Source organism: Malaclemys terrapin, chromosome 4, assembly GCF_027887155.1.
Source record: "Malaclemys terrapin pileata isolate rMalTer1 chromosome 4, rMalTer1.hap1, whole genome shotgun sequence".
Classification (NCBI taxonomy): Eukaryota; Metazoa; Chordata; order Testudines; family Emydidae; genus Malaclemys; species Malaclemys terrapin.
The window spans coordinates 47,554,682-47,575,635 of record NC_071508.1 but is presented as its reverse complement, the minus strand read 5'-3'; the positions used below and the strand labels follow the sequence as shown (position 1 = coordinate 47,575,635).

General features: G+C 39.9%; 1 protein-coding gene across 3 annotated transcripts in view; it reads left to right on the top strand.

Annotated features, from left to right (window-relative positions):
* Window positions 1-20,954, top strand: part of CARS1 (cysteinyl-tRNA synthetase 1) — a 59,348-nt gene that overhangs the window by 22,709 nt on the left and 15,685 nt on the right. For all 3 annotated transcript variants that reach the window (XM_054028210.1, XM_054028207.1, XM_054028209.1), the window contains 12 exons: window positions 44-193; window positions 1,525-1,665; window positions 2,662-2,750; window positions 4,228-4,349; window positions 5,713-5,825; window positions 6,957-7,085; window positions 7,741-7,870; window positions 8,603-8,706; window positions 12,635-12,732; window positions 15,280-15,469; window positions 15,944-16,012; window positions 20,208-20,289. In XM_054028210.1, coding sequence (XP_053884185.1) covers window positions 44-193; window positions 1,525-1,665; window positions 2,662-2,750; window positions 4,228-4,349; window positions 5,713-5,825; window positions 6,957-7,085; window positions 7,741-7,870; window positions 8,603-8,706; window positions 12,635-12,732; window positions 15,280-15,469; window positions 15,944-16,012; window positions 20,208-20,289 — 1,417 coding nt within the window. The remainder of the gene's footprint in view (window positions 1-43; window positions 194-1,524; window positions 1,666-2,661; window positions 2,751-4,227; window positions 4,350-5,712; window positions 5,826-6,956; window positions 7,086-7,740; window positions 7,871-8,602; window positions 8,707-12,634; window positions 12,733-15,279; window positions 15,470-15,943; window positions 16,013-20,207; window positions 20,290-20,954) is intronic.

Sequence of the window (20,954 nt, the reverse complement as noted above, 5' to 3'; positions counted from 1 at the left end):
TTTTTTTTACTGCACATTATTTCATGAACATTTCTTAATGTAGCCTTTTTCAGCTATGTTAAATGACACCACTGATCCAGATAAAAAGCAGATGCTGGAAAGAATTCAGAATGCAGTGAAGTCTGCTGTGGAACATCTAGAAGAAGCTGTGCAAAAGAAACTTCCCGGAGAAGAGATCAACAAACATGCTGAGGTCAATATGAATGGATTTTAAATCTCATTGGCTTGTAACAGTTTTCTGAAACATATTTTATAAATGGTCTGAGAATTTCCCAATACTTAACATTCAACGTGGTAAAACCAAAAAAAGAAGAACAGGAGTACTTGCATATGCATCCGAAGAAGTGGGCTGTAGTCCACGAAAGCTTATGCTCTAATAAATTTGTTAGTCTCTAAGGTGCCACAAGTACTCCTGTTCCGTGGTAAAACCGTATCACTGAGCTCAGTTAAATAGTTTTCGTATGCCACTCAAACTAGCCTCAGACATTGCAGAACCTCGTCATGATCTTTTTTGATAGCTGCTATTTCCAGTTTTCCGTAAAGGATTTTCTCCTCTACAATAAAAGACTCAGATCTTTAGCCTTATTTCATGGAATTTCTGTCTTGGGAAGGGATTCATGCCATAACTGGTTGTACATACAGATCTGTCCACAGTGCATATGGAAATACCTTTGACAGTTTTATTGCTGTGCTGCTCAAGTATTTTATGCCTCTTGTTCACAGAATTGATGTTTCCAAATTATTTCAGAAATATCTGTCCTTTGGATGTGGGCCTGAGCCAAAGCCCATTAAAATAAATGGAAAGATTCTATTGACTTCATTGTCCTTTGGATAAGCCCCAGTAAACACAACAGATATTGTAACTAATTTCTTTTAGTAATTAGAACCCTGGATGGTATTGCCTCTCTTTCAAGCTGTTTGGTGCAATAACTATTGGGGGCACAGACTGTGTGCTCCCTGCCTTTGTGAAATGCATCCTTTTTGGTCCAACTTATGTAAAATTCATCCAGCCACTAAAAGATGGGTGCCTTTATAAGTGTCTTTGTTTTTAAAAACAAATCTGTTATGTCACCAAGTAGGCATTCTTTTGAAGCTGATTCTGTATATCTGTTCTCAAAATGCATGGTGTAATTAGAGTGTTAATGGAAAACTAAAGAGAAAATAGCCTGAATGATATTTAGGGTGCACTTTTTTTTACTGAATTATCTTTATTCATTTACATGATATTTCTCTTGATCTTCAGCAAAATGCAAATCCCTCAGCACTTCTCTGTATCTTTTATCAGAACACCATTAAGACTCTCTAGATATAAATTATGTACCCATCTTCTATTTGCTCCAAGCACATGGAAGGCTACATGGCTGCAAAGAATGATAGGTGCAAGAATATTCATGCCCAGACGAATTAACAGTGTGAAAACATATTTTCTATTAAAAGGCATTACAGTCTAGGCTCATAAATAAGACTTTTTTCTAGATTTGTATTGCACTGAACTGTTATATGTATATAATTTTCTTTTCATAGAAATTGTTGGAAGAAGCAAAAGATGTGCTGTCCGAGTGGCTAGACACCAAGTTTGGCAGTCAGGTGACTGACAACTCCATATTCTCTAACCTCCCCAAATTCTGGGAAGAGGAGTATCATAAAGATATGGAAGCCCTCAATGTAAGTAAACAAGCTGTTCCATCTTATGAACTTTGTATGTGCCAAGCATGTGTAAGGCTGGCTGCACCCTTAGAAGGCCCTGAAGTAAAATTCAATAACTCAGTTTTAATTGAAGGTCTTAGCCCACCACCTTATTGATAATCTTGAACCTGCAATGACCCGGTAGCTATTAAATCAGCACCTTAAGACCCTGCTGTCCTCTTCTCATCAGCGTTGCCACCCTGCAACTGATCACATTAACAATAGTTTCTCCCGTCTGGAGATCAGGCACTTCGTACTGCATAGCTACGCCCCATCCCTTCCCCTTGACATGAACTGGGCAAATCCATCGGAGTGGGTGTCTCATTCCCTTACTCATTAATAAGGTCTATTTTCCTTCCTCCAATGTTGCTAATTTCTGTCTTTCCCCATGCTGTTGTCCCAGGCTGAGTCTGGAATTTGAGATACAGTACATGTCTGGGGTCACTAACTGCGCCACCAGGGGCCCTGCTAACAAACATCAGCATTTAGCATGAGAGTCCACCATCGCTGGGTTCCTAAGAAATTCTGACTAACTCGATGGTGGCAATAAACAAGCCCACCCTGAGAATTTTATATCTGAATGCTGTTGCCTATATGGAGGTTCAGATAACTGAAAGCTGTTTTTCTACATGGCAGGTAGCTTAGAAACATGGTGGGGAATAATCCCCTGCACAGCATAGATGCCACAAATGGAACAACTTTCATCTCCTGCAGCAGCCAGATCTTTAGTAACTTGGCTGATGGGATAAGAAGTTTAGAAAAGAGGTCCAGTAGCTCTTTCAAGTCCCAGAGTAGGAAACTAGGAATTAGAATGTCTGTGTTCCTTGAGCAAGTCGCTTAACTGCTTCGTTTTTCCATCTTCTAAAATAGTTATTACCTATCTCACAAGGATGATGAGATTTAATTGAGATTCTGGCATGAAAAGTGGTATGAAATGCAGTGTATATATAAATGACCATTTATCTTTATCTATAGGTGTTACCTCCTGATGTCTTAACTCGGGTCAGCGAATATGTACCGGAAATTGTGGCATTTGTTCAAAAGATTGTGGATAATGGTTATGGGTAAGTGCCGTTATGAGTTCTGTGCAACATTTCAGAATTATCGCTGCAATTATTGTGTAATAAAGCAAAGCTCTAATGCTGAAATAATAGTTCTACAATATACAGTGGAGCCATCTTACTCTGTTTCTATAAGCAATGGTACAAAAGACTGCATTCAAGCAGTGTTTTTTGGGATAAAAATAATCAGCTTGTTCCTTCACCCCCAAGAAATAATCTCAAACCTGATTTAAAAATTTTTTGTTACTGTGGTTTTCATTTTCTTTTACAAATGGGGACTTCAGATCATAAAAATATAGGGTGAAGTTACAACCCCATTTCATCAATGGTAAAACTCTGATTGACTTTAACAGGACCAGGATTGTACCTGTAGTGTTAGGCAACAATTTTCAGAAATGGAAGTGTAAAATAGGCCACTAAATCTTCATTTAAGCACTTAAGTAGAAGTGGCTTGATTTTTTTCACATGTGCAGATCTGCTTCTCCAATTGACTTCCCCAACTCTTGCTGCTGCTTAGTACCTTTGAAAATCAAGCCATTTCTATACAGGTGCCTAAATATCCAGGCATCCCGACTTAACATTTTTTCTGTTTGTAGCTTAAGCAGGTACAGATTTACTGTATGATAGGATTGTCATCACAAAAACATCTTATCTCTGAACAGTTTAAAAAGCAAATTGTTTTTTCTAGAACAGCAGGGGAAATTCATACACTATGGCTCAAACTGCCATTGGGTGTCTAATATACATATGCCCAAAACCTGCATTTGTGCCTATGCTCAAGCCATAGGTCTGCTGGAAAATTGGCCCTGTGCTCTGAGTGCTGCACACTCCTAGTGGTTTTGAAACAGAGAAGGAGGGAAAAAATCCTAAGGCTGACCCATTAAAGCCAATGCAAAATAAATTGGCCAAATAGAGGAGGACAAAATTGATTGGAAAATAAATGAGAGACAAGGTAGGTAAGATAATATCTTTTAATGGACCCAAAGAGCTCAGCGTAGCTCGAAAGCTTGTCTCTGTCTCTTGGACCAACTTCTGTTGGTGGAATAAAAGGAATCTCACCCACGTTCTCTCTCAAATATCCTGGGACCAACACTGCAAACAACCTGGAAAGTAAATGTAACTTGTAATTGTTACGTTATTGCAGACAATCAAAAGACGGGAGGAAATGTTAACATTTATAAAGGAGAAATATCTAATAGTGTCCTTTTTATATCTTGCTAAAATATTTATTTAACAAATTAATGTTAATTGGCTTTCCTATTCACCCTGGCTTTTTACAGTTTTTACCTAAAGTTTTTACCATGCACTTTAACAACTTAGGAACAAATTCTGTCATCCTTACTCATGTTGAACATACTCCTCAAGTACCATACTCCTCAAGTAGTCCTGCTGAAGATCTTATATAGGATGGATAGAGATGCTTATTGCTGAGTTTTAGTTTTATATTGATAGAGCTTTTGTTAATCTTTTAACCTTCTAGTTATGTATCAAATGGCTCTGTCTACTTTGATACAATGAAGTTTGATGCCACTGAGAAACACTCCTATGCTAAGTTGGTTCCTGAAGCTGTAGGCGATCAGAAAGCTCTTCAGGAGGGTGAAGGTAATAAAATCAATATTCACTTAAGTTACTACAACATGCACACCGTCAGTCATTCCCATTGACTTGGTTCAGGCCCATTAGCATAATGGAAACATTTTGTAGTCTCCACATTGCACTTCTTTTATTTTTGGAGTCACAAATGAGTAGAGTTGGGCTGGAAACAGTTTTCCTGTCTTGCAAACAATTTTAAGATTTTTGAAACAAATTTTTGTCCCAAGTCTGGACAAGAAGTCAATCTCAAAAAATGTTATAAACCAAAAATCTGAAAGAAAAAAAAATCAGTTTGCATCAGTCAAAACATTTAAATTTCGACCACTTTTTATATTCTAAAAAAATTATTCTAGCTTAAATTTTGAAACAAAAAGTCATTTTGAATTGGGAAACCGGAATCTTTCATTCTATGTTGAAATAGGGTGTTTCAACAACTATGAAACTTTTTTCCAACAATTTTGAGTCAAGAAATTTGTCAAAATTGACCCTTTCCTGCAAAAAGTTTTGGTTTCAACTAATCAGAATTTTTTGATGTAAAAACATTTAGTTGAACTATTCCCGATCAGCACTACAAATTAGCTGTTTTCCTGAAATCAGTGACCAGCAATGGGGTTGGATCAGCTTGTTACAACTTGCCTGCTTCAAATGTAAATTACTTTTATGTATTGAGAACTGTCCTTAGCATTGTAAATATTCGTGTTACTGAGCTGAGCTAAATGGGTGCAGCCCTCTTTTAATTAAAACTTGTGGTAGAGGGTGATGCCAAAATTTGTAACAAAGCACAATGCCCAGGAGGAAATTAATAATTCTATATTCAGTGCAAGGTTTTAATGGTCTGCAATAGATAGTACATGGGGTCACACAATGAATGATGAGGATAAAAAGAAATATTGAATAGCTACACATTCAGTGATTACTATCCATCCTGTGTCATCTCCTGAATGAGACAGAGATGCTATGGAAAAAATAGTATGTGATCATGTAATTAAAGAACAGATCATAATGCATACGCAAAAGGGACCTGAATTAAGGTTGCACAGGCCTTTATTCTGGCATTTTCTAACTTCTGACTGCTTGAATTTGCAACCTTAATATTGTGTGTGGGGGGGGGGGGCGGGGGGTTGTAATGCTGTAATTATGCATGCTGAGAGAGAGTGGCAGTTGAATCACATATTTCAGGGATTAAGAAGCTTCACAACTGACACTTTTATTGGTAGTCTCAGGAGCCTCAAATTTTTAGTGCGGTGGCTTTTTGTTTTTGTTTTGTTTTTTGGGGAGGTTTTTTGCATTGAAAGTTACAGCAGAGCCAAGAGTAGGTAACGCTAATGTTTAAAGAAAGTGCAACTATGTACAAAGTTTTCTCCATTGACAGGTGACCTCAGTATCTCAGCTGATCGTTTGAGTGAGAAACGTTCCCCGAATGATTTTGCTTTGTGGAAATCCTCCAAACCAGGAGAGCCCTCATGGGACTCCCCTTGGGGAAAGGTAAGGATCAGTGTGTTCAAACCACACACATCATACAGAAGCTAATCATTCTACAACTTATGAATATCATCTGTACTAGCTTGTACAACAAATGATCCAGCCTCATCTTGAATCTAATGAAGTCTAGATTGCAATAATACTTTGTTCAGTAGCATTGCTGTGTTCATTTAATAATCTCCTATACCAGGGGTCGGCAACGTTTGGCACGCGGCTCACCAGAGTAAGCACCCTAGTGGGCCAGGCCAGTTTATTTACCTGCTGATACGGCAGGTTCGGCCGATCGCGGCCCCCACTGGCCGCGGTTCGCCGTCCCGGGCCAATGGGGGCGGCAGGAAGCCGCGGCCAGAACATCCCTCGCCCGCGCCGACCCTATTGGCCCGGGACGGCGAACCGCGGCCGGGGGGGCCGCGATCAGCCGAACCTGCCGCGTCAGCAGGTAAATAAACTGGCCCGGCCCGCTAGGGTGCTTTCCCTGGCGAGCCACGTGCCGAATGTTGCCGCCCCCTGTCCTATACAGTGTGTAGTTAGCCAGTTATTAGCCACTGCTCAAATAGAAGTCTGTGTGCAGAAATTTTGTCCGTTAAATCAATATTATCAATGTGCCTTTTCACATAGGGATCTGTCTACCTTGTCCACTTTCCCATTATTAACCTCCCAAAGTTTCAGTTTGGTATTCTGTACTCAAATCGAAATGCCTGTTGGAATGAATGGGGAGAAGGTTCCACTCATTTGAAAGTAGTTTGCATAAGAATGAATGCCTCACTTTAAGGCAAGGGTTCCAAGACTTACAATCCCTAGAATAAATGCAAATTTCCCTTGTGATGTTAAGAAAGACAAAACCATTACCTGAATGCAATACTTTATTTTGAAAGTATTAGCAGGCCCAGGACTGTGTTCTGTATATTCATCTGCTCATAGATGCATTTGGCATGTGTGATTTATTACTGTATGGGAGATAAAAATTTGTTCTCCCTCATACTTCTGTGTCATTTTAATTTATTTGTATTTATTAGTGGACAAAGGTGTGGGTAGAAAGTAGTTTCTCCTAAGAAGGGTTTCTTTAAATACTCTTTGTGGGTTTTTTTGTTTTTTTTTAATCTGTACTGAAGTCACTTGTTTATCTCTAAACAGGGCCGTCCAGGTTGGCACATTGAATGCTCTGCTATGGCTGGATCTATTCTGGGAGAGTCGATGGACATTCATGGAGGGGGATTTGATCTTCGATTTCCCCACCATGACAATGAATTGGCACAGTCTGAGGTAGGTGACGTTCACCATCTGTCTTTAGTTTCTATTATACAAAAATTATAGCAGAAAAGCCCAGAAACCCCAAACTCTTAAAGTACAGTTTCCCTTAGTTGATGACTATCAACAAAATAGTGAAGTTGATCATATCCAATGTGGTGATAAATGCACAAAGGAAAAAACTGAAAAATGGAATTTTTTTATTTTTCCTCCTTTTTCTTTGGTTACTGTAATCTTGGATATTTATAACTACAGTAGGTACAAATTGTTGGAGAAAAACAGAGTTCTCACTCTCAGGTTGGGTGCAGCAAGTCATGTGGTACATGCACGGAATCCCGTGTTGCAGCTGGATCTGCACAGGTGGGAGTCTGCATCTATGTGGAGTCCACTGAAGTCAGTGGAGCTCCAGGCATATGCATGTGCCCATGCAGATCCAATTGTAGAATTGGGGGCATAATCTGAACAGTATTTTAGCTCTAGAAGAGTAGCATTTTGTGATTCCTGATCATGTTTAGGAAATGTGCCTTCAGAAAATCCTTTTTGTATCATCATGGTGCTTTTGTTTTGTTATATTTTTTCCTGTTCAGAAACCTTATGTGTGTGGACGTATGTGTTTAAAAAAACAAACCAAAAAAACCACTTATCCTTTCTGTTTGTGATTTTGCTGCAGGCATACTTTGAAAATGATCACTGGGTTCGATATTTTTTGCACACTGGTCATTTAACAATTGCTGGCTGTAAAATGTCTAAATCTTTAAAAAACTTCATTACTATTAAAGATGCGCTGAAGAAACATACAGGTAAAATCTTATTTGTGGAAGAAACACTTTTCTATGAAACTTGTAAAATGTATTTTTTAAGAAAATTAAGCCAAGAAAAGTAGCAATTTAAAAAAAAAAAAAGCCATAAATTGAACATTATTTCTTGTACTATATACATTTCCTGATTAAAATGGGAATTGGCAAGTGTGGGTTGTTTGTTTATTTTATTTTATTTTATTTATTTTATTTGTAATTGAATTTGTGCTTAACAATTCTTTTTAGTTCATACTACAGTAGTTTAGGAATACAGAGCATTGGAATCAATTTCAAGCAAAATCAATTTTGTGGGTAAGAGAGGATGGTTAAGGCACTAGCCTAGGACTTAGGAGACCTGGGTTCAAGTCCCTACTCCACCATGTATTTCCCATGTGATCTTGGGCAAGTCTCTTAGGTCCAGATTTTTCAAAGGCATTTAACCTCTTAAAAATGGAGATAGACACCCAGTGGATTTTAAAAAGTGCCTTTGAAAATCCCACTACGCACCTATCTGCTTCTCAGCAGCTAAATAGCTTCACAGATCTGGCCCTGAGCTTCTCTGTGCCTTGTCTCCACTTTACAGATGTAGAACCAACAGTATTTCCATACCTCACAGCAACATTGTGAGGATTAGTACATTAAAGATGATGAGTTGCTCAGATACTATTATTTTGAGGCCATATAAGTATATTAGATAATGATGATTTTCCATCTGTATCTTAAAATTCCTAATAGCACGACAGTTACGGCTGGCTTTCCTGATGCACTCTTGGAAGGATACGCTGGATTATTCAAACAACACCATGGAATCAGCTATTCAGTATGAGAAATTCCTGAATGTAAGCAAGCTTTCCTCTCTTTTTCCTTCAAAGACTAGGGTTTATAATTTTAAAAAGGCTAATTTTAACAAATTAAGAGGACTGGTAAGGGAAGTAGATTGGGCTAACATATTAATGGATCTAAAGGCAGATGATGCCTGGGATTATTTTAAGTTAAAGCTGCATGAGCTGTCGGAGGCCTGTATCCCGAAAAAGGGAAAAAGGTTAGTAAGCAAGAGATTTAGACCGAGCTGGATGAGCGACGGTCTCAAAGGGGCAATTAGGAAAAAACAGAAAGCGTACAAAGAGTGGAAGAGGAGAGGGATCAGTAAGGAAACTTACCTTAGTGAGGTCAGAGCGTGTAGAGATAGAGTGAGAAAGGCCAAAAGCCGTGTAGAGTTGGACCTTGCAAGGGGAATTAAAAGCAATAGTAAGAGGTTTTACAGCCATATAAATAGGAAGAAAGCAAAGAAAGAAGTGGGACCGCTGAAGACTATAGCTGGAGAGGAGATTAAGGATAATCTAGGCATGGCACAATATCTTAATGATTATTTTGCATCGGTGTTTAATGAGGCCAATGAAGGGATTAGGAATATTAGCAGCGTGACAGAGGGGTATACAGGAGGGGGGATTACCGTATCCGAGGTAGAAACCAAACTCGAACACCTTAATGGGACTAAGTCGGGCGGACCGGATGATCTTCATCCGAGAATATTGAAGGAATTGGCACGGGAAATAGCAGGCCCCTTAGCGATAATTTTTAATGAATCTGTAAACTCGGGGGTGGTTCCATTAGACTGGAGAATAGCTAATGTGGTTCCTATTTTCAAGAAAGGGAAAAAAAGTGACCCGGGTAACTACAGGCCTGTTAGTTTAACATCTGTAGTGTGCAAGGTCCTGGAGAAAATTCTGAAGGAGAAAGTAGTTGAAGACCTTGAGGTTAATGGCAATTGCGACAAATTACAACATGGTTTTACAAAGGGCAGATCGTGCCAAACCAATCTGATCTCCTTCTTCGAGAAAGTAACGGACTTATTAGATAAGGGAAATGCGGTGGACCTAATATACCTAGATTTCAGTAAAGCGTTTGATACTGTACCACATGAGGAATTATTGGTTAAACTGGAAAAGATGGGGATCGATATGAAAATCCAGAGGTGGATAAGGAACTGGTTAATGGGGAGAATGCAGCGGGTCGTATTGAAGGGTGAACTGTCAGGTTGGAGGGAGGTCACCAGTGGAGTTCCTCAAGGTTCGGTTTTGGGACCCATTTTATTTAATCTATTTATTACTGACCTCGGAACCGATTGTAGGAGTGGGCTGATAAAGTTTGCGGATGGCACAAAGCTGGGAGGTATTGCCAATTCGGAGGAGGATAGGGATATTCTGCAGGAAGACTTGAATGACCTTGTGAATTGGAGTATCAGAAACAGGATGAAATTTAATAGTGAAAAGTGTAAGGTGATGCATTTAGGGATGACTAACAACAATTTTAGTTACAAGCTGGGGACGCATCGGTTAGAAGTAACCGAGGAGGAGAAAGACCTCGGGGTCCTTGTAGACCGCAGGATGACTATGAGTCGACAATGTGACGTGGCGGTGAAAAAAGCCAATGTGGTCTTGGGATGCATTAGGCGAGGTATATCTAGTAGGGATAAGGAGGTGCTGCTTCCATTGTATAAGGCGCTGGTGAGACCTCATTTGGAGTACTGTGTGCAGTTCTGGTCTCCCATGTTTAAAAAAGATGAACTCAAACTAGAACGGGTACAGAGAAGGGCCACTAGGATGATCCGAGGAATGGAAAACCTGTCGTATGAAAGGAGACCAGAGGAGCTCGGGTTGTTTAGCCTGACCAAACGAAGGCTGAGGGGGGATATGATTGCTCTCTTTAAATATATCAGAGGGATAAATACCAGGGAGGGAGAGGAATTATTCCAGCTCAGTACTAATGTGGACACGAGAACGAATGGATATAAACTGGCCGTGGGGAAGTTTAGGCTTGAAATTAGACGAAGGTTTCTGACCGTCAGAGGGGTGAAATATTGGAACAGCCTTCCGAGGGAAATGGTGGGGGCGAAGGACCTGTCTGGTTTTAAGATTAAGTTAGATAAGTTTATGGAGGGAATGGTTTAAATGAAAAAACATGATTTTAGTCAAAGGAATACCGTGCTATGGCAGGTAAATAGTATAATGGCTAACGAGGGTCAGGCTGGAGAATCTTGCCTACGTGCTCGGGGTTTTACTGATCGCCATATTTGGGGTCGGGAAGGAATTTTCCTCCAGGGTAGATTGGCAGAGGCCCTGGAGGTTTTTCGCCTTCCTCCGCAGCATGGGGCAGGGATCGCTAGCAGGAGGATTCTCTGCTAATTGAAGTCTCTAAGCCACAGGATTTGGGGACTTCCAACAGCAGAGTCAAGGGAAAGGGTAGGGACGGCTTTGTGGCCTGCATCATGCAGTGGGTCAGACCAGATGATCATAATGGTCCCTTCTGACCTTAAAGTCTATGAGTCTATGAGTCTATTCTTTAAAGTTTGTGCTATTCTATACCCCAATAATGTAAACCAATCCCAAAAGGAGCTAAGTGCACTCAGCTCCACTGAACTCAGTTGAAACTCAGAGCTAGATCACTTCTCAGGACTGGGCCCATTTTTATATTACTGTAGTGAATGCAATGACGTTTTTTGTGTGTTATGGAAAATCAAATAAAAATTGATTTTAAGGGTGGTAGCACATTATCCAGTATAACTAAATTAAAGTTATAAATTATTTACATTTGTTTGAGTTAAGGCTGCTACTCTCTATTTATAATTCTTCATGCAGCAATCTGAGACCCCTCATAATTGTGTGGGCTGGAAAACAAAACCAACCTAACAGCTTCCAGAAATGCTGTCTAGTGAAATACTTTAGCTATTGCCTCTTTTTACATATATTTCTGACATATTTCCTTTTATGCCAATAATACCTAAAGTGGTGAGGAAAATGTGGAGAGATGATTAGGTATCCAGGTGGCACAAGAATCACACGTTCTGCTGAATATATCTGTTGTCTTTCATTTAAAAAAAAAAAATTTAGTACCACTGCCAGTATCTGCTCCTTATCCCTACGTACACACATCTCAAAACCACCACACAGTTCGGCACAATGGAAATGTCTTCTTGAGTCAGGCCAGTTACTGAAATAAAAAAACTGGTGCATGTCAGGGCTGAGGTGCATTTGCAGAGCTGTCTGGAAAAACTTGCATGGCACCTGTGCACTGTGAGCAACTTAGATCACTCCAGTTAAGCCCTGCCTTTTCATGACTGGTAACTTGACACACTGTTTTGTTTTTTAAAGTGTGGTGTGCAATTAGTTTTGGTCTATCAATTAGTGCTAATGACAGTCGATTTATTGTGGTGATACTAAAAGCATTAAGCAATACACATTACTCCCTGCATCAACACTAGAATGAAATTGTTGCTTGAGGGAAATACACAAGTCTAATGAAGGAAAGTCATTATGTACTAGAATCAGAAACACAGCAAAAAGACTTTTCTTCCAGACAACACAATTCATATTTCCACAACCTGAAATACAGTAAGCAAAGGAGAGATTCATAACAAATGTAAGTTATCATTACCTCACTTTGTTCACAACTGACAAAATTGTTACAGGGACTCCAAACTAAAAAGATCATAGTATAAAGAAATTAAATTGCAATGGTTTGTTGTTAATGTCTAATATGTTGTGTTAGGTCACAACCTTGACAAAGAGCAGCTTAATGCTCATAATATGATACACTTATTTTGCATTACCCACTGTGTTTTTCTTATTTTGGGAGGTATGTAGCAGCAGAACCTTGCTGAAATCTAGGAACAAGTATTAAAATGGCTAACTGAAAATTTACTTTGGTATAGTAAGCATAGGTTGTGTCTGGCTTACGCTGATTTCAAACTGCATCCCTATTTTTTAGGAGTTCTTTTTAAATGTAAAGGATATCCTTCGGGCTCCTATTGATTTGATAGGCCAGTTTCAAAAATGGGAATTTCGAGAAACAGAGCTGAATAAAAGGTGAGTGAGCTACGTTTAATTTCTATATGAATAGCCATTTATATGCATACTTAAGGTTCCCATTTTTCTAATGGGCATTTCCTTTTCTTGAAAACGGATCTAATAATAATACTTTACGCTCTTACTGCACCTTCCACTGAGAATCTCAAAGTACTTTACAAGCTGATGAATTTAACCTTGCAACAGTTTTGAGGTATTTTTCAGCATATAATATATGGAATTAATCACATCACTTCTATTGGCATTAATGCGACTTGGGTGCCTAATTTTTGAACGCCACTCTGTATATGTGTGTTGAAAGGGAACTTCTTCTGTTTGAATCTCCTCTAGATTATATGGCTATCAGTTTCTTAAGTATACACCTATCTGAGAAGAGGCAGATCACGCTGATGTAATGTGTTTCAACTGTAGTAATAAAATAATACTTGGCACTTACAACACTTTGAAAATGCAAAGTGCTGTGGGGAAACTGAGACAAATGGAAGTTAAGTGACTTGCCCAAAATCAGAGAGCAAAGATAAGAACTCAGAAGTTTCTGACTTTTGACCTTACCCTCAATCCAGTAAAACAAAATAGTGATATTGACATCATGGTCTCTTTCCACTTAGATAATCCTCCTTCACATTTTAATGAAATCCCACTTCAGTGGCTGTAATTTAAACAACACTGTGCATGATTTGGTTCTTCTTTTTAAAGTCAAAGCAACATATAGTTAAGCTTCAGAGTAGCAGCCGTGTTAGTCTGTATCCGCAAAAAGAACAGGAGTACTTGTGGCACCTTAGAGACTAACAAATTTATTAGAGCATAAGCTTTTGTGGACTACAGCCCACTTTTTCAGATGCATATAGTTAAGCGTGTCCTTGGGAATTACCAGAGTCATTGTGTCCCCAGTGCTGGAAAGACTGGTACCTGTTTCTCAGTAGCAGATAATGCTGCTTCTGAATTTTAAACTTTGCATAGCAGGCAGGTGGGGCAAATTGATTGTTAAAGGGGGGGAATCAAAACATAGAAAATGTGGAGTAATGGAGAGTGAGAAAGGAGAAAACTAGACACAGGAGGGAGAAAGAGGATAGGAACAGAAAAAAGAGAAGTAGTGGGGGAAGAGAGCATTTCCTTCCTCCTTTTTCTTGTCTTTCTCTACCTCCTTTTCTTTCTCCTTTCCCTTTTGGATCTTAAGTAAAAAAAAAAAAAAAAAAAAAAACTACTTCCTTAAATCTCTTTTGCCTGACGAAATGGGGGACACATACCATATGTATTACAAATCAATTCATGAACAGTTTAAACAGTGTTTCCATGGAAATATTCATGATTAAGGCTGCATGTCTGTCACGGAGGTTGCGGCTGTCACGGATTCTGTGACATACCGCGACTTCCGGTGTATGACCTCTGCAGCAGCCAGTGTGGCTGTCCTCAGGGCCACCCAAGCAGCAGGCCCTGTGGTCAGCTGTTGAGGCGGCCCCGGGGACAGCAACACCAACTCCTGCTGGAGCAGCCCCACAGCCAACCGTTTCAGCTGCTGTTGGAGCGGCCCCGGGGTCAGTCGCTGCTTGGTCAGCTGGCCCTGGGGACCACCCGAGCAGTAGCCCCGGAGGCAGCTGGAGCAGCGGCCCTGGAGGCAGACAGAGCAGCTGCTACTCGGCGGTTCCTGGACCCAGGGGCTAACTGGGCAGTGGCTGGTGCAGCTGGACCTGGGGGCAGCTGCACCACTGCTGCTCAGCAGCCCCTGATTGCCTGCTCCAGGAACCACCCGAGCAGGGGCTAGTGCCGCTGGCCCCGCGGACTGCCTGAGCAGCAGCCAGAGAGGCTGGCCTCAGGGGCCCCGCCAGAGAAGCAGTACCCCAGAGCAGCAGCGCCACAGGGGCCCCCAGCTAAGATTTAGTCAAGGGTATTTATAGTAAAGGTCATGGACAGGTCAGAGGCTGTAGATTTTTGTTTATTGCCCATGACCTGTCAATGATTTTTACTAAAAATACCCATAACTAAATCATTGCCTTATTCATGATACCTGCTTGGAATGGCTTCATAACATGTAGCTTCAGAACAAGTTTCCCCAAATTAGTGGCATTGCATAGGAATTTATTTAACAGAACACTCAGCTGGCACATTGTGAGAGTAAGCAGCACTATAATGAAGCAGTGAAAAAGGGAAGAGACTGAACAAGCGAATTGTACTGCTTCTGCAAAACATACAGAAAAGTGAGCTCTGAAGTTATGCTAGGTCTGATTTATCCGACAAGTAATAGCTGACAGGACAACTCACCCTTTCTGAGTCTTTGTCAGCAATATAGAAGCAATATTTTATTATGCAGGTAAAATATTTTAACAAATCACCTATATAGTGGACACCAACACCTGTCTCTTAATCATCTGTTTTTCCTTCTTCAGGTATCAACTATGACCAAAGAAAGGGAAATCCTTCCCTCCCCCCCCCCCCCCCTTTGCCCCTCTTACAGAAGCACTCCAGTGTACTGATGGAGCACAGAAATTTTGACATAAATGTTATAATGACGATATAAATTGTAAACTTGTCTGCTTTCCTCTGATTTAGTTTTTATGACAAGAAGGCAACCATTCATGAAGCACTGTGTGACAACATTGACACTCGCACTGTCTTGGAAGAAATGCGATCTTTAGTCAGCCAGAGCAATTCCTATATTGCTGCTAAGAAAACTGCCAGGCAAATGCCAAATAGACTGCTGCTAGAAAGTATTAGTTCTTATCTCACTCAGATGTTAAAGGTAAGTGATAGTGAGATTTTACATTAAATTAAAAAATAATAGTTGCCATCACACTATGCAGCTGCTACAGCAATATTTTCCAAACATGTATGGATCAGTACAGTCATTCTGGAGATCTTGCAGGATTCTAAAGAGCCAGTTGCTTAAAAACAAAATCGTAACATTGGGGGGAGGGGAGGGGAACTACAGTTCTTTATCATTTTGTTTTACATTCATTTGCACTTGGTGAATGGCAGAAAAACCAGTACATGGAAAATTGGATATTTGACAGTGAAGTTGGCAATCAACATCACTAAGGCAACATTTGACTGTCAACTATTTAAGATGCTTTAAGCATAAAGAGCAATCTCCTAGTAGGTTGCCAGAATATGGACTAGATGAGCCTTGTGGCCTCTTCAAACACCAGTATGTCTGATTTCAGTTAGCCTACTTCTATTGAATGAATGTGTCTTTAATTTCCTTTTCCTTGACTAGATCTTTGGTGCCATAGAAAGTGATGAAGCTCTTGGATTCCCTGTTGGAGGAAATGGCCAAAACCTAAATGTAAGTGGAGAACAGAGTACATTCTACTAACTTAGGGTACGTCTATACTTATCTCCAGGTTCCACGGTAAGCAATCGATCTTCTGGGATCGATTTATCACGTCTTGTCTAGACGCGATAAATCGATCCTGGAAGTGCTCGCCGTCAACACCGGTACTCCTGCTCCGCGAGAGGAGTACGGAGTCAACGGGGGAGCCTGCCTGCCACGTGTGGACCTGCGATAAGTACCTTGTAGTTCGAACTAAGATACTTCGACTTCAGCTACATTATTCACGTAGCTGAAGTTGCGTATCTTAGTTCGAACTGGGGGGTTAGTGTGGACCAGCCCTTATTCTGACTACATATAGTACTTGCTAAAGTACGTGTCTCATTACAAGTACTACATGTATAAATATTTTTATAAATAAAAACACAAAATTATACTGATTAGGGCTCATTGAAGTGCACCAAAAACTAGCAGGGAGGCAGTTGGATTTTGATTTTTGATTTCAGTCTCACTTTCTGATCTCTTTGTAACCCATAATGGTTAGTTAATGGATAGTTAAAGGAGCAACATTTATCTGGCTTCTATAGGCAGCCTTATTCTGTTCATCTAGCAGTACTACTGCAGTGAGGTATTTCTGCTGAGAGCAATTAGGACACACCTTTTGGGGGATGCTGATTAAGTTCTGTCATGTAGGAGCAATCTTTGAGGGGCAATAGGGGAGTAACACTCCAGAGTGAGGGGAGGCCAGTGATTGTGGTCTTTGCACTGGAGCAAAATCTAACCTGAAAAATGGCACTAGATCTTTCAAGTGTTTTTCCTTTAGTTCGACATCTGATGCCAGTATTTCGAAACATGGTCACATGAGACCATTCAGATTTAAGTGAAGTACATTTAGAAAGGTATTTTCTGTTTCTCCCAAAGAATAGCAATGAAAACATTCACAGAATATTCTAACTTTTTATAGAATAACAAAACAAAACTACACCACCCATTATGACTCACCTAGGGAAAAAAAACTTCCTGTGTTTGGATTTGAAGCAGATGGATGATGAACACCCAGACTGTGTCTCTGTCTAGCTAGGTATTTATATGGTCCCCATTGCTGTAGTACTGAGTGCTATAGCAGTGGTCTAAATAAATATTTACTAGGAGTTCTGTACCTTTTTCTCTTTTCCAAGACTGTATGGGAGAGAAGGCTGTGTGAAGAAAATGGTACTGTTCCATATTAGAAATCATGAATATTGGATTTCTAATTTAGTTCAGAATTAGCAAACACCATTATCTCAAATTCCAGCAGAAAAGCCAGGACCTTGTTAGTAATCTTTCATAGGTGAGATTAAAAACTTATTTTTTAAACAGTCCTCACAGTGCTAAAAGCAAATGTGCCTTGTAGAAGGACTGGCATTAGTGCAGAACAACAAACAAAGCCTTTCACTGTTAAATCCTGCCAAGGTTAGTAGGCATTAAAATGGGTTGATCTTGGAAGGGGTTTTAACATCTGTTTGTAAAATCCATGTAATTCTTTATATCTCTTCTTTTGTAAATCAAACACGCTGGCAATTTTAAATATGAAAAATGAATGTCATCAGCCAAGCACACATGAACAAGCCTATAGTCTGTTTTTTAAAGAAATAGACTTTCATTTCCAGCATCCATTATATTACTAATGATTTGATTTTGACGGTGTCCACCTTAAATTTGTTACTTGCCTTAAATTTGTTACTTTCCTTGAATCTTTTGGCAGCTTTCCTTCAAGGTTTTTGTTGTTCTTCTTCTTCTTAGCAAAGTTATGTCCAATTACTTCATTTGGGACCTGACCCATAGCCTGTTGAAGTCACTGAGTCTTTCAATTGATTTCAGTGGGCTTTTGTTCAGGCCCACATTCTTCTTGTTCATGACTGAACAGGAGGGGATGAGTAAAAACTGAAACAGGCACTCTCTCAACAAAGTCATAGTCTTTGTTTGAAAACTTTAAAAATTATGACTAGTATATATCCAGTGCTAACCCATTCCAGTTGGTTAATTCATTCAAAATCCATCCTTGTCACTTTGCAATTTGAAAAACCCAGATTCCAGAAGACTTAGGTTTTCAAGTGAATTTAGTGATTTTTTGACAGGTTCACTACTCTGGAAACCAAACTCATCCATCAATATCCACAGAAGAGAATACCGCAAAAGTAGTGGCAGTGCATGGTTCCCCATACCGCCCTGCTCATGTGCCTTAAGCTAGCTTCAGTGAGGAAAAGATAGTGGGAACAAGAGTGTTTTTCATTCTCCATGGCTTACACCATTCTTGGTCTTTTTGCTGAGACTGACAGCAGCTGTGATAGTGGTTTTTATAGTGTGGATTCTTGTTCATGAGGATTTGGACTGAGCCCATCAACTCATTTCACGTAGGCATTTCCACCTTTTAACTGGGTAGGAGCCCTAACGCAAAGATGTTGGGACTCCCCCAAGGCCTTTTCCACTCATTTCCAAGAACTCCGTTCACCTCCAGTCTCCTCAGTTAGGTTCATTTATTTGGCATACAGCAAAGCTACGCTCAGTTGATCAGACTTAAGCGTAGGGGATGAATATAGGGTGCACCAAACATCCAAAGTTAAATAGCAAACCTCTTCCTGTATATACAGGACTACAAAAGGTTTAACAGATGGGAGAAACATTTGAATGGAAGACATATCATGGAAAATAAATGTGTTCACATTTTTGTCTCTTTTCCTACCCTTTAAGAAATGAAACATTCAGGATAATTCTCTTAAACTTTTGGATTCTGCACTTGGGATTTCTAGAGAGCTGCCCTGGTGCAGTGCTGTTGTGTGAACAGCAACAGCTTGTGTTCCCCAGACAGAGCACTAGTCTTCACTAGCCTTGCAAACAGGAGTCTTCCTGTGGGTTTTTTTGCAAGTGGTATTATCTGAGTTTATTTAATATTACTTTCTTGCCATAGCAGAGCCTAGTGATGCAAGTAATCTCTCTCTCTTGGAGACACTCAAAGGAAATAAATACTGTATGTGTAACCTAAGGTCTGAGAAAAACTTCAGCCCAAGTGCATAGTGAACATTGTGTCTCGTACAAGAATGATACAAAATGTTAAACATGAAGTGCAGTTCCTCAGCTGATTTAAATAGTCATAGCTCTGTTGAAGTCAATGGTGGTAGCTATGTCAGTTTTCACCAGTTGAGGATCTGCCCTGAAGGGTTAGCTTCTACTTTATATTATATTCTGTCAAGCTTCCTTCTCCACTCTGAGTTTTAGGGTACAGATGTGGGGACCTGCATGAAAACCTCTAAGCTTAACTACCAGCTTAGATCTGCTTTTGCTGCCACCACCCAAATGATTTATGAGTTATTTGGGAAACTCTGTCTTCCCCCCCCCAAAACCTTTCCCTCCCTGGGTAGCCTTGAGAGACTCCTCTACCAATTCCCTGGTGAACACCGATCCAAGCCGCTTGGATCTTAAAACAAATTAATCATTCCCCCCTTCCCTTTCCCCTCACCAATTCCTGGTGAGTCCAGATCTAATCCCCTTGGATCTTAAAACAAGGAAATATCAATCAGGTTCTTAAAAAGAAGGCTTTTAATTAAAGAAAGAAAGGTAAAAATCATCTCTGTAAAATCAGGATGGAAAATACCTTTACAGGGTAATCAAATTCAAAGAGCCCAGAGGAACCCCTTCTAGCCTTAGGTTCAAAGTTACAGCAAACAGGTAAACCCTCTAGCAAAAGGTACATTTACAAGTTGAGAAAACAAAGATAAACCTAACACGCCTTACCTGGCTGTTACTTACAAGTTTGAAATATGAGAGACTTGTTCAGAAGATTTGGAGAGTATGGATTGATGTCCGGTCCCTCTTAGTCCCAAGAGCGAACAACCCCCAAAACAAAGAGCACAAACAAAAGCCTTCCCCCCCACCAAGATTTGAAAGTATCTTGTCCCCTTATTGGTCCTTTGGATCAGGTTTCAGCCAGGTTACCTGAGCTTCTTAAACCTTTACAGGTAAAAGGATTTTGGTGTCTCTGGCCAGGAGGGATTTTATAGTATTGTACACAGGAGGGCTGTTACCCTTCCCTTTATAGTTATGACATATCCCTTTTAGCTCCAGAGAAGAACAGGGCAGAGTTTGGCCCCGTAAGTGCATACATATGAAACAGTTAAGGAAAATGGTTTGAATTTAAATTATTAACTAATCCTAGAAATATTTTGTTCTACAGCTTGAGTCTACAGTGATGCCATACCTACAAGTGTTGTCTGATTTCAGAGAAGGAGTGCGACAAATTGCCAGAGAAAAGAAAGGTAAGGGTTAACTTTTCTAACATTATTGTAACTGATTTCAAGGGGGAGGAGGGGGGAGAGAAAAAATTAAATGTCGTTTTTTGATTATCTGATTTACATAAATAGCGTCTCTGCTTTTGCGAATAAAAATGGCATATTTTTATTCTATACATATACACATTTATCTGTGTATACAAAAGTAAACCAGAGTTAGTTTGAATCTTCAAATCTTTGCCAGGTGTCCTTTTAATTTATGATTAATTTTCATGTTAACCTGTTGTTAAAGTATTCAGAATTTTGTATAATTGGGAGAGGGAACATGAGGAGTGTGAATGTTCTGTTTCCTGTAGTGCCCACAGTGTGCCAGTTGATTGCAAACATAAAAGAAGATGTAGTCCCTGACCTGAAGGGCTTACACACTCTAAAAAGTGTAAATTGTAATTATTCCTTTTATTGGAACCCTCAACCAGTTTGAATACAAACAGGCTCAGTTGTTTCTTCGTGGTTTGATAGCATAGTCTGATCACAAATCCCCAGATAGTATTTTGTGATCTCTTTGGAGTATTCATAGGGGAGTTTGCTGAAGGTTGCTGTGGACTTTTTTCTTCTCCTTAGAAGCTTTGATGCTGCTTTGCGTATTGGCAGCAGAGCTGTATTGTGTTACAAATGCTGTTCTATTAATCTCT